The sequence below is a fragment of the Schistocerca cancellata genome, chromosome 3 (assembly GCF_023864275.1).
Source record: "Schistocerca cancellata isolate TAMUIC-IGC-003103 chromosome 3, iqSchCanc2.1, whole genome shotgun sequence".
In the NCBI taxonomy this organism is placed as follows: Eukaryota; Metazoa; Arthropoda; class Insecta; order Orthoptera; family Acrididae; genus Schistocerca; species Schistocerca cancellata.
The window spans coordinates 20,600,315-20,613,541 of NC_064628.1; the positions used below are offsets into that span (position 1 = coordinate 20,600,315).

The following is a 13,227-nucleotide window of genomic DNA, read 5'->3' on the forward strand; positions in this document are numbered from 1 at the left end:
CTGCTGCCTGTTTGCATCTGGTGTGTCTTCACAGAAGGGAAGATCTATAGTGGAGATGCCAACATGCCTCCTGGACAGTAGAACTGTGGTCCAATGCTCTTTTCACAGACGAGTTCTGATTTGGTCTGGAGTTGGATTCTCAACAGATTCACATATGATTTTGGGACCCAAACATTGTGGAAAAATACCAATATCGAGGATACCTAATGGTGTGGGCAGGGATTCTGTCGACTACTTGAACACCTCTTCACGAAATTGTACCGCTGAATCGGCAAGTTTTGACTGCTGTTAGGTACCATGAGGAGAGCTTGAGATCTCATGCGTGGCTGTTGTGAGATGCTGTGGGCCCAGACTTCGTATTGATGGATGATAATGCTTGGCCTTATAGAGCATGTGTGGTTGATGTCTTTTTTGGAACCAGAAGATATTGCACATGCAGGATAGCCTGCTCACTCTCCCGATTTGAGTGCCACAGAGCATGTCTGGGATGCACCAGGGAGACAGGTTGCACCATGTTACCGTCCACTAACCACTTTGTAAGACTTATGAGCAGCTCAGCAGGAGGAATGGGCATTATTGCCTTCACATGAGATCGATGACATCACTCACAGCATGTCCCCTTGTTGTAAGGCCTGTATTCGTGCCAGAGATGATCACACCCCATACTGAGCACATTACCAAGTTGTCAGAATGTGTGTGCAACTCCATTAAGTTGGAAAAAAAATGAAGAACATTTTTGTCTATCATTATGCATGTTGCAGTTGGTTATGTTCTGTGTTCTTTGCATCGTTTCTACTTTACTACCACCTTTTTATACTGTTTTGTGGCAAAATAAATGCAACCTTGCAAAATTTCCATTTGTTGCTTTAATTTGACACACCAGTGTATTATCAGCATGATAGCATTAACTGATACCCTAATAGTAAAGCTGTTGACTGAGCTGTTGTCTGTGACTCTGTGAGTACAATGGTACTGAAGCCACATCCTGATTTGTTAAGTTGTGCAGAAAGTGACCACCTTCACACTCTTTCTCCTAATGGTAGCCTGATGAGTTAACTAGTCATGCCGTGTTGGAAATATGGTGTCATTCCATTGCATAAACAATTGGTACAAGAATAAAACAATCTGAATAACTGTTTTTAACAATCTTAATATATTTATAAATTAAACATTCAATGGAATGTACATACAACAGTCTTTGGTATAATCTTTGTTTTCTTCTCGATTACAGTTTCAAAAAATACCCTCGAGATCTCGAGGGGGCGGTGGGGATAATTGAAGGGGGAACTTTGGACTCTGTATCAGAAGTTCTTGTGGATTAGGAGAGGTTGCTGTACTTGATGACGATGATGAATTTCCCTGAAAGTAGAAAACAAACAATAACTCCTCTGGCAACTCTAGTGACTGGTATGTATTTAAAAAAATAACAATAAAAAGGCAGCAAACAGAATGATTGGTATTCCCTTTCTTACATAATAATGTTACTTACATTTCTTTTAAGTAACATAATTAAAGTAGTTATAAATATTTTCATAAAGAAATACACAGTAGAAACTCACATTTAAAACAAATGAAAGGGATAACAATTACATTAAGAGGACATATTTCTTTGTTTTAAAGCAACTTTTTTTAAAAAAGCTGCATGGCATTGCAACTGTGGAGAATGGCTGCCATGCAAAAGAAGTACTTAATGTTTGACAAATGTTTACATTTCATGAATAAATTTTCAATTACATTAACAGAAATAAAGAGCAGATACGAAAAACTATATGATGTTATATGATGAACTTGCGTCTATTGACATATAAGATAGGATCAGGAAGCGGCAGCAGAACACATACATAAAAGACTGTTGTGACTGGCAGGCTTTTGGAGCCAGTGGCTTCTTCTTCAGTTAGAAGGGTTGAAGGGGAAGGAAGTCCACTTCAACCCTTCTGCCAGAAGGAGGAGCCACTGGTTCTGAAAGCTTGCCAATCACAACAGTCTTTTTGTGGGTGTTCTGTCACCGCTTGATGAGTAAATTTTTTATCTATCCAATAATTTTTTTTGTCAATAATTGACTGTTTTTGCTGAAATGTAAGACAGAGACAACATAACAAGATGTCTGTCTGAGAACTACCAATTTGTCTTCAGTAACCTCAATAGCAGTTGTAAACTATTCTCCTTACATAATTGTCTTCCCAGGAGAAGCTACATATAAACTTTAGAACTTACCTGAGGATCATTTAATGATAGAGGTGCTGGCATTCTGCCCCATCTGCACACGTAACAATGAGGGGGATCCTTCATACAGTCTGAATGGTAGGCATGACCACACCTGCAACATAACAATATAAGAAACTAACAACTAAATTTTTAAACTGCATCATTGAACTTTCTATTAATCAGGCCATATGTAGTATAGCACTGGCTCAGAAAATATTGAAATATATGTTCTTTTTCTCTCCATCACCTTTGCTTCTTCAGGCAATGTGTGACCTATCTTAACACAGGTTCTAAGTGACCTGCTACCCTACCCAGCACCCAGTGGCTATTTCCTCTTTTGTGGCACAAAGAAGGAACCCAAGGATCCAAAACTTAACAGAACTACCTTTACCTAATTTCTATGCATCTATTTGCCATACTGGACACTGCACATTCTCAATATAAGCATACATCGTTCTTTGTAAATTTATGAATTTCCAAAAGGAATTGTCATTTTCATATGCGTAAAAGACATTGCAATACAATTAAAATCATCAACTTGGTGAAGAAGCTTGCCACAAATCTTCAGATACTGCAACAGTTTCACTGAATTTTAATAGTGAGATGCAATGTCACTTTCAAAAAGTACATTTGTCTTAGAAAGTTTACATCACACTTGAAACATTACAAAAACACTTAACACATGATAAGCTTTGTACAGCACTTTCTTAGACTCAATATGAGTTACGGATTGCCAGTGGAGATAGAGAAGTATAACACATTCGAGAGAGGATTTACATTTTTTTAAAGAGAGTAGCTATTTCTGATCAAGAGAATGATTATTTACATTTTCATGATAACAACAGACCAGAAAACAAAATGAACTCTCTCTCACACATTATACTTATCTTTTTCTGCAGGCAGGCAACAAAGCACACTGAGACTTAAAAATATTACATTAAAATTTGTGATTACTGAAATTAAATATTTCTGAATTTGCATTTTTGCCTGATGATGATGATGATGATGTCACAGCTTCAAATATGTCACAGTAATAATATAATTTCAGCAGTCTTCGTTGAATAACGACCAATATCGATATCAATAATCATGATTTATTAATTTCTGTTTAATTTAAATGCTGCAAACACCATAACTGAAATTATTCATGCAACAGTTATTAATTCTGCACAAGGGCACGTGCACACTCCAGAAAAGTGTGAACTCAATTACCTGAAAAGAACTACAGATTCATTATCCCGAAGATGTGTAATCATCTGGCGACACATGCTGCAGGTGGAGAGGCGTGGTGTCATGCCCTTGTTGGCTGCTGCCAGATGCTTGGCGAGCTGCTGGTGTAAGTCTGAGCTCAGCAGGCGAGATGTCGCCTGAAGCAGTGTCTCCTCGTAGCACGAGTTGCTGAGCATGCCTGCATCATATGTGAATTGTAAGTAAGTGACAATACAAAGAGAGAAACAGGGCCTTTTTACCCCAATGTGATATTTACTCTAAAATATTTTACATCAGACCAATTGCTGAAGTTCAGTAAATTGTACATTTTCTTAGTGAAAGAATTTCACTGTAAACTTCAACATCTGCCATATCATGATACCTGTCTGTCCAAGAGCTCTCATGTGCCTTAAGTATGTAACTCCATAAAAAAGTAGTTGCTACCATAACTCAGAAGTGGAAGTAGAAGTAGAAGTAGTAGTAGTAGTAGTCCAGTTCTAGAGGAGGGCAGTGACCTCTGGAGGAGGAGAGGACTGTGTGCAAAAGCTAAGCAATTTCGAATCTTCTCTAGTTTCCTATCCACTGCTCATCAATAGCTCTTATAATGCAGATGATGTATCATCATATTTCCATTATTATGATTATACTGTTATATTTCTAATTATCAGTACCTTTAACACTACTGGAATAGTACTTATGGTTTGAAGGGCACTAATGTTATTTGAAAGAGAACTTCAAGCAAAATGCCTTATATCGGGGCATGAATTCTGCTTGATAATGGCAATTTTTAAATATATAACTACAGTAAAAATGTGTTTATATAATCTTGGAAGTGGCAACATAAATCACCACCACCACCACCACCACCACCACCACCACCACCACCACCACCATACACTACGTCATTCCATCTTATTAGACGGATGGGCAAGCGAGGCTTCTCCACAAACTGCAGTCCTGTAAGTTCTCTCCCTCTTCAGTGCTGTCCCGAGCATGTTTCCTCTGCTGGATGTCATATTTCCACCATATCCTTATACCTGAATCTTGCTGTTTTCTCTCCGAGTTTCAAATCATACATTAGTGTTGGTAGCCTCTTAGCATCCGTGCATCACATTGTTCATTCCATTTCAACTGGATTACATCCCTCTGTGTCTTTCTGACCATACTACGAACAAATTCTGATTATGCCTGAATTCTGATTATGACTTTACTTCTGAAGGCCCATGTTTCACAATCATACTTCAAAATGGGCATGTAATAGGCTTCACAGATGACTCCTTACATTTTAATATTACTTTCTTGTTCCTTACTAGGTCTTTATCTTCCATTTTGACATTTCTCTTTAGTTGCTCATATACCTAACTGTTCTCCTACCTGAAAATGAGACCATACACTTCAGGAGCTTCTGCCCAGGTGTTTATTTGATCTTTAACATCTTTTTTAGATTTGGCCAACAGCTATACATCAACAAACAACATGGATTTCATTTTTTCATCTCCAATGGTTCAGTGTATTTTCCCTGGAGTTCATTCACTACAGTAATGAAAAGGAGATGGACACAATCTTGCTTAAACCCAGATTTTGTGCCAAAGGTTTCGGTCATTCCTACCTGTGTTTTGACTTTATTGTGGCTATCTTTATACAAATTTTTTATGCCATGTACCATGTCAACCTGTATTCCAATTTTCTTCAGTGTTTCCCACACCTTTTCCCTGTTCACATCATCGAATGTTTTCTTCATATCCAGAAAGGGTAACCATAGGTCTCAATTGGGTTCATAGTATTTTTCCATTTACTGGAAGAAAGCAAAAATTAAATAAGTTGTTGATCTTTCCTTCTCTGAATCCAAACTGTTCATCCAAGAGAATTTCTTCATTGATGTGGCTAATCTTACATTCTAAAATTCTTTCATAAAGTTCAACAACTTGAGATGTTAAAGGTCTTAACCTACAGCTTCAAAATTTCTTTCCATCACCTTTTTTGACAGTTGGGATTGCAATACCCATATTTCAATCAGCAGGCATCTTTCTTTCTTTCTTTCCAGATCTTATAAAAGAATCTGCAGATCCATTGTTTTTCAGCAACTCCATTGGCTCTGATTATTTCTCGAGTTATTTCATCAACACCAGTCATTTTTCCAGCTTTCATTTATTTCAAAAGTGGAAGTAACATGGGAGCAAAAAAATTACACATATGGGAAGAGAACCAATGTTTCTAAAATATAGTGCTACAGAAGAATGGAAATTAAATAGATGATTGAGTAACTAATGAAGAGGTACTGAATTCAACTGCAGAGAACACCAGATAGATTGATAGCAGATTCCTGGCCCATTAAGAAATGGTTAATTTGCTGATGGAGTGAAGTGTGTGCGGTAGAAACTGTGCAGTGAGATACAGTCTTGAATGCGATATGCAGGTTCAACTGAATGTATGAGGGCATCCCAGAAAGTAACGCCTCTGAATTTTTTATCTGAAAAGCCTCAAAGCTTTTTAAATAAAACAAACGTTACCAACATTCTATGGCTTTATTCCTCATGCCTACATATCTGCAGCCCTCTTCTGCTGGTGGGCTCCTTACTGCGGTGTGTAGCATAACTATGTCGATGTGTGAAAAACAGCATTCTGTAATCGAGTTTCAAACTTGAAGAGTTTGTTCACACATGGAGTATCCTCTCCCTTCAGCATGACAATGCCAGACCACATACAAGCATTGCAACATCTGTAACAATCCACCTCCTTGCATTCACTGTGAATGAGCATGTTCTGTGCAGCACTGACATGGCCTCCTATGATTTGTATCTGTTTTCAAAACTTAAACAACACCTTTGCGGATTTTACTTAGGTAGTGATGAAGCAGTCAGGGTGTATACATGGACAAAAAATATTTAAACAAATAAAAACCCAATTTCCCAGGTGAAAATATATTTTTTCCATGTTAAGTAATCATATACTTCTCTCCAAGCTGTAAAATTTGTCAATCCTTTCAGTGGTAGAAAGTTTTATACACCAATGTAGAACTTTCTGGCACTTCAGGAAAAGGTCTTTCATGTATGGCAACATGTACACTGCACATTTTCGTATTGTGGAAGTATAAATACCAACTCCACCAAATGCAGCAGAGTAGCTGCAGAAACACTGAAATCGAGGCTGCACTACAAGATGCACTTCTGGACATAGTTGGAAAACTTTGTGTGCCCATACAGAACTATGGAACAAAGTATTGCCTCAGTGATAAAACATTAACAACACAGGAAGAAAGTGGTATAAGGAGCTAAAACAATATAGCAGATGGACATGGCTGGCTGAGCACAAGAATAAAAAAAGGAGAAGCCAGTCACTCTGCAACACACTAAAATGTCCAGCCTAAAATTTTAGGCCAGAGTCCAAACACATCAAAAAACTTTAAAACCTTAGTCCCACTCGTCTCATCATTGGCTAAAATAGATGGCAGATCCCTACCAATATTTGCTTCTGCCCTTGCATCACAATATAAAATGCTCTCTATTAAAATATGGCAGATAGAGATGTGCACGACACAAGCATCACAAAACGGGGGGATCCTCTTGCCGTAGTAAAAAGCTGTGTGTGAGATGGCAGTGTCCAATTCTAAGACGCGTGAAGTCCCTTCATGCCACCTGAGCAACTGGCAGGAGGTATGCCATGGCCGGGCTGTTGACTTCACCAACTGCAGCTTATTGGCCGTCACTGCCAGCCATTCCTCATCCGACAACTGCACGCACTTTCTGTGTAGTGCAGAAACAATAGCCTGCAAAGGAACAGGACACTGTGCCACATCCTGTCCGCTGCAGGCCTCCGTGGCAGGCCGATCAGCCTGTTCACTTCCCCATATCCCTACGTGACCTGGCACCCAGCAGAATGACACCTGCTTACCCTGCCATTTCAGCAAGTACAGTTGGTCATATATCAACCAGACCAACTCCTCAGCTGGGTACAGATTCTGTAACATTTGTAAGGCACTAAGGGAATCTGAGCAAATGAGAAACAGTTTGCCCCAAATATGAGCAAATGAGAAACAGTTTGCCCCAAATATGAGTAAACGAGAAACAGTTCGCCCCAAATATGATGCAACTGTTCCAGTGCTTTCAGGTTCATGTGAAGCTCTGCTGAGAAAATGGTATACCCATCACAAAGGCGAATCCTGGTGACACGGTCAGAAAACATTACAGAGCAACCAAGGGAATTCCCTTGTTTGGAGCCATCAGTGTACACCACTGTGAAACTGTGATACATATCCAAAATCTTAAAGAACAGAGATTGAAATGTAAAATCTTAAAATTCGTCAAGTCTAAAATAAATCTGGGCTTCCGGAGAAGCCAATGTGGAAACCTGCTCCCACTGTGATGTAAAACATGAAGATCATCCACACCTATCTCTAGCAGGCAAGCCTGTGCACGAATCCCATATGGCCTCATTGCCTGTCGCCGGTTACGAAAAAGCCTTTTCAGGGAGATGAACAATGGTATGGTAGTCGGTATGTATGGTGTGGACAGTGTTTTATACATATAGTGCACTTTAAGTAGCCGTTGCCTGACGTGAAGTGGTGCTTCACCAGCCTCTGCACAGAGGATTGGTATGGGGCTTGTTCTGAATGCCCCAGTGGCCAACACTGAATCCCTTCATGGTGCACTATGTCCAACATCCCTCAATAAGAGGGTCTCGCAGACCCATACACCACGCACCCACAATCAAGCCAAGATCGCACAAATGCCCTATAAAACTGGAGGAGACAAGTCCTGTCTGCTCCTCATGCACTGTGGCTAAGACATTTCAAAATACTTAAAAGCTTTATGTAGTGGACTGACAAGACAGCCAGTCCACAGTGACGGGTAACCGAAAGGCACGTGTTTAATTCACGCAGGCTTGCTTAAGTCTGAAACAGGATACGTAAGGAATGCTATAAAGACAAGTACGTAGCTGCTGGAATACTTAACTTTAATCCATCATTTGTATACAGCATTCTGGATGATACAAGTGAGACTCTCCCTAGAAATGGTTAATGGCGCCTTGCTAGGTCGTAGCCATGGACTTAGCTGAAGGCTATTCTAACTGTCTCTCGGCAAATGAGAGAAAGGCTTCGTCAGTGTAGTCGCTAGCAAAGTCGTCCGTACGACTGGGCCGAGTGCTAGTACGTCTCTCTAGACCTGCCGTGTGGTGGCGCTCGGTCTGCAATTACTGACAGTGGCGACATGCGGGCCCGACATGTACTAATGGACCGCGGCCGATTTAAAGCTACCACCTAGCAAGTGTGGTGTCTGGCGGTGACACCACACTTTAAGTGAGCATTTTTTCAGGTCCTTAAGATGTGGTAACCACGTAAGCTTAAGAGTCAAATATGAGGCCCAGAAACCTCAACGTGTCTTTAAAAGTAAGGAGAGTGTCCCTCATCCCCAACTCAGAAAAGTTTAAAATAGAATGAGAACGGTTAAAAAGAACACACACAGATTTCTCGGAGGAAATGATGCGCTTCTGCCATCCAATCATAGCTCATGTCACATGATCTCACCAGTTAATTACATCAGATATTCAGAGCATAGGACATGTGATGTAGTCATCACTATTAACAATATGCCGTCTGGCAACACCACAGTGGTGTCGTGCGCGTAGTATCGCGCAGTGGTCGGCGACAGCACTTTAGTATCTTTTGCATTCTGTTGGTGTTTTGTTCAGGTAACAATACGTTACACACATCAACAAGTACATGCCTTTTCATCATGGCAGATGAAAGAGGCGATACGATTATTTATGATGAATACACGGATGTTTTGTCGGACGACTTGGACGTGTGGGAAGAAGACATTGAATATAAAAAAAATGAAAGTGAAGCAGAATCATTGGAAGATAGTGAAATACGTCCAAGAAGAATTCGCCAAATGCTACGGTTACCAACTGATTAAGATGAATCAGAAGATGACGACAGTGCACAGTGGTCAGACTTTGCTTTACCGAGGACCAATAACAAATTTCAAGGATCTCCCGGTCCAAACATATTTCACAAAGATACCAGTCCAAACATATTTACCAAAGATACACAGAGCATCGAGGATATCTCAGAATTGTATGTTGGGAATGATTTGACTATATTAGCAACAAAACCAACGAGTATTACAGTCAAAATTGCAATAGGAGGAAACTGGATAAAAAAACTGCCAAATCTGTCGACATTACGTGACCCGAACTTAGAAAATAGTTTGGGCTTGCTATCCTTATGGGAATTGTAAAAAAATCAAGGATCAATGATTATTGGTCAAAGATCCGTTGATAGTCACACTGATATTTCACAAAACAATGTCCTGCAACCAATTCAGACAAATATTGTCATTTTTACATTTTTCTGACAACAACAATAAACCGGATAATGCCGACTGACTTTTCAAACTGCAATTCATAATTGATTATTTTTTCAAAAAGAAACCTTTAATCAGAGTCAAAACATCTCAATTGATGAAGGAATGATACCATGGCGTGGACGGTTAAATTTTAAAGTTTACAATCCGTTGAAAATTACGAAATATGGCATACTCATTCAGATGCTGTGTGATTTGAGTACCGGATACATCTCCTGATTCAAGATATATAGCAGCACTGGACAGCCTTTAGCAAAAACAGTGATGGAACTATTGACACCTTCTTATGGAAAGTGGCATCACCTCTACATGCATAATAATTATAAAAGTGTAGAACTTGCAGAGAAGTTACTTGAAATAAAAAAATAAATAAATAAAAACCAAGTTTGTGGAATGATACGGCAAAATATAGGATCTCTGGAAAAATTAAAGTGCGCAAAAGTCAATGTGTTTGTAGCTTGTCATCAACGGAAAGCTGAAGTACTCGCACAGGTATGGAGAGCTTCGAAAACTAAAATGATACGAATGATCTCTACAATACACAATGCCACTTTGACTGACACTCAAAGAAAATGTAGAAAAACCAATTACACAATAAAGAAACCTGAAAGTGTATTAGAATTAGACTACAACAAATACATGAAAGGAGTGGGTCGGGCAGACCAATATTTGAGTTATTACCCCATATGCAGAAAAACTATAAAATGGTCAAAAAAAGTTTGCTTGTACGTCTTTAATTGCGCATTATTTAATGCATTCTGTACATGGAAATATTTCAATACAGACCACAAGAGTCTCCGATTTCACGATTTCTTATTGAAAGTGTCCGATTCATGAATAAAAGACCATGCACCTGCTTCTGAGCAAAACTTGGGGGTTGCCACTACAGCACGTACGTCTCATCATGATCGTGTGTGTGTGTGTGTGTGTGTGTGTGTGTGTGTGTGTGTGTGTGTGTGTGGGGGGGGGGGGGGTGATAACAACAAATTTGTCAAAAGTATTAACTAATTTGCAAAAGTAACACTGATTTTGGCAAAAAATATCATCGATTTTGGCCATAAAATAAAATGATTTTATTCTATTCCTAGTTATTGGTAAATAATATATCAATGCTAGTAACTTACATGTTTGCTGATATATCAGCTTGTATTTACAATTATTTTGGAACTGAATGTACTACTGTGTCTTTTTTCCCTTTAAAGGGTGCACTATTTGTATATGAACAACTGTCAGCACATGTACTGCTCAATAATAGAGAAATTATATATATGACACCTGAAGTCACAGGTACCTTTACTGTATACCACACACATTTTACACACTGTGCACAGAAGAATTCATATAAAAGGTTGTGTATCTGACAACGAATTTGGTCATTTTGTTCCTGCCGGGTCTACTACGATCAACATTTTGAAAAATACAAAATATTTCTCAATTATTCCTATTCATAGTGTCAATTCTACAATAATTTTAAATTCAATCTTTTACTAACCCATCATAAGTTCCCTTATGTCTCCAAATTTGCCACCAACATATGCAGGATCCTGGAGAACAACTTGCAGCATAGCAGGCAATGAGACAAAGCTGCTCATAGCCATCAACAACTGTTGCGTGAGTTCCTGCAAAACTGTCAGAACAGCTCTGGTTATAACATTTCATGTGTAAACACCTGTACAACTCCACAAAACCTCACACCCCACAAATAACATTATTACAAACAAACCTCATATATGAAACTTTCAGCACAGAAATCGAGATATGTGGCAGACTACTTGCATTGGTGAAGGAGGTACATAAAAGGCTGACAGCTGTCTGCAGAGAGAGTGCTCACTGTTTTCAGGGGGAAAGGAAAGTGATGTATGTGAATTGTCAAAATTAGGGGTATCCATTGGTCTTAGGGGCAAAGGAGGCAACATTTCTGAAATAGTTCGTAGTAATAGATGGCAAATCATTGAGTAAAACTGAAGTGATATCAGGTGTTCCCCAGGGAAGCGTCCTGGGACCTCTGCTGTTCCTGATCTATATAAATGACCTGGGTGACAATCTGAGCAGTTCTCTTAGGTTGTTCGCAGATGATGCTGTAATTTACCGTCTAGTAAGGTCATCCAAAGACCAGTATCAGTTGCAAAGCGATTTAGAAAAGATTGCTGTATGGTGTGGCAGGTGGCAGTTGATGCTAAATAACGAAAAGTGTGAGGTGATCCACATGAGTTCCAAAAGAAATCCGTTGGAATTCGATTACTCGATAAATAGTACAATTCTCAAGGCTGTCAATTCAACTAAGTACCTGGGTGTTAAAATTATGAAAAACTTCAGTTGGAAAGACCACATAGATAATACCGTGGCGAAGGCGAGCCAAAGGTTGCATTTCGTTGGCAGGACACTTAGAAGATGCAACGAGTCCACTAAAGAGACAGCTTACACTACACTCATTCGTCCTCTGTTAGAATATTGCTGCGCGGTGTGGGATCCTTACCAAGCGGGATTGACGGAGGACATCGAAAGGGTGCAAAAAAGGGCAGCTCGTTTCGTATTATCATGTAATAGGGGAGAGAGTGTGGCAGATATGATACGCGAGTTGGGATGGAAGTCATTAAAGCAAAGACGTTTTTGTCGCGGTGAGATCTATTTACGAAATTTCAGTCAGCAACTTTCTCTTCCGAAGGCGAAAATATTTTGTTGAGCCCAACCTACATAGGTAGGAATGATCATCAAAGTAAAATAAGAGAAATCAGAGCTCGAACAGAAATGTTTAGGTGTTTGTTTTTCCCGTGCGCTGTTCGGGAGTGGAATGGTAGAGAGATAGTATGATTGTGCTTCAACAGCTTCTGGACACCGTGACATATAAAAGTTTTCTAAATGACCTCTTTCTCCCATCCAAACTGATATACAGAAAATTCTAAAAAAAAAACCCAGGCTCATCAGAAATCCTCCATAATAATTCTTACCCCTCCGGATCTCTGATATTGTATCGCTACCACCTACTATTCAACTATACTTCATGCAGCCGTGTATCCTACGTGGCCACCCATTTCACCTGCTTGCTACAAGGCTCATGTTGAGCACCGGAAAACAGTCCGATATACACACAAACAGGCCAGATTGTTATCCTCCAAGTCTGTGGTGTCACCATTGGCTCCACATTGCTGCTGCCAGTCACTTGCCTCCAAATGCTGGCCCCTATGTCCTTCCGCACACCAGAGGACTCCACGGTCACGAGCTGACGTTCATGATTCTTCAGTAAGGAGCACACCCGCAGCTCACTGAGAGTAACATCGTGGCCACCTCGCCACAGTTTCCTTAGTAAGGAACTCCCACTGCTGAGTTTTACAGACTCACCCGACTGATGTTTGACACTTCAAAACCCGTGCAGTCTTATCTTCTATTACCCAAAATACAAAAACCTAAACACCCTGGCTCTCCCATTGTAGCAGGCTTCAAAACCTCA

The 13,227-nt window shown here is 39.8% G+C and overlaps 1 protein-coding gene across 1 annotated transcript in view; it reads right to left on the bottom strand.

Annotated features, from left to right (window-relative positions):
• Positions 1-1,134: 1,134 nt before the first annotated feature.
• Positions 1,135-13,227, bottom strand: part of LOC126176813 (vacuolar protein sorting-associated protein 8 homolog) — a 207,495-nt gene continuing 195,402 nt past the window's right edge. Inside the window, exons 20-23 of the mRNA XM_049923995.1 lie at positions 11,272-11,406; positions 3,418-3,613; positions 2,215-2,317; positions 1,135-1,359 (exon numbers count right to left, since the gene is read on the bottom strand). Of these exons, the coding sequence (XP_049779952.1) occupies positions 1,234-1,359; positions 2,215-2,317; positions 3,418-3,613; positions 11,272-11,406 (560 nt within the window). The 3' untranslated portion in view covers positions 1,135-1,233. The remainder of the gene's footprint in view (positions 1,360-2,214; positions 2,318-3,417; positions 3,614-11,271; positions 11,407-13,227) is intronic.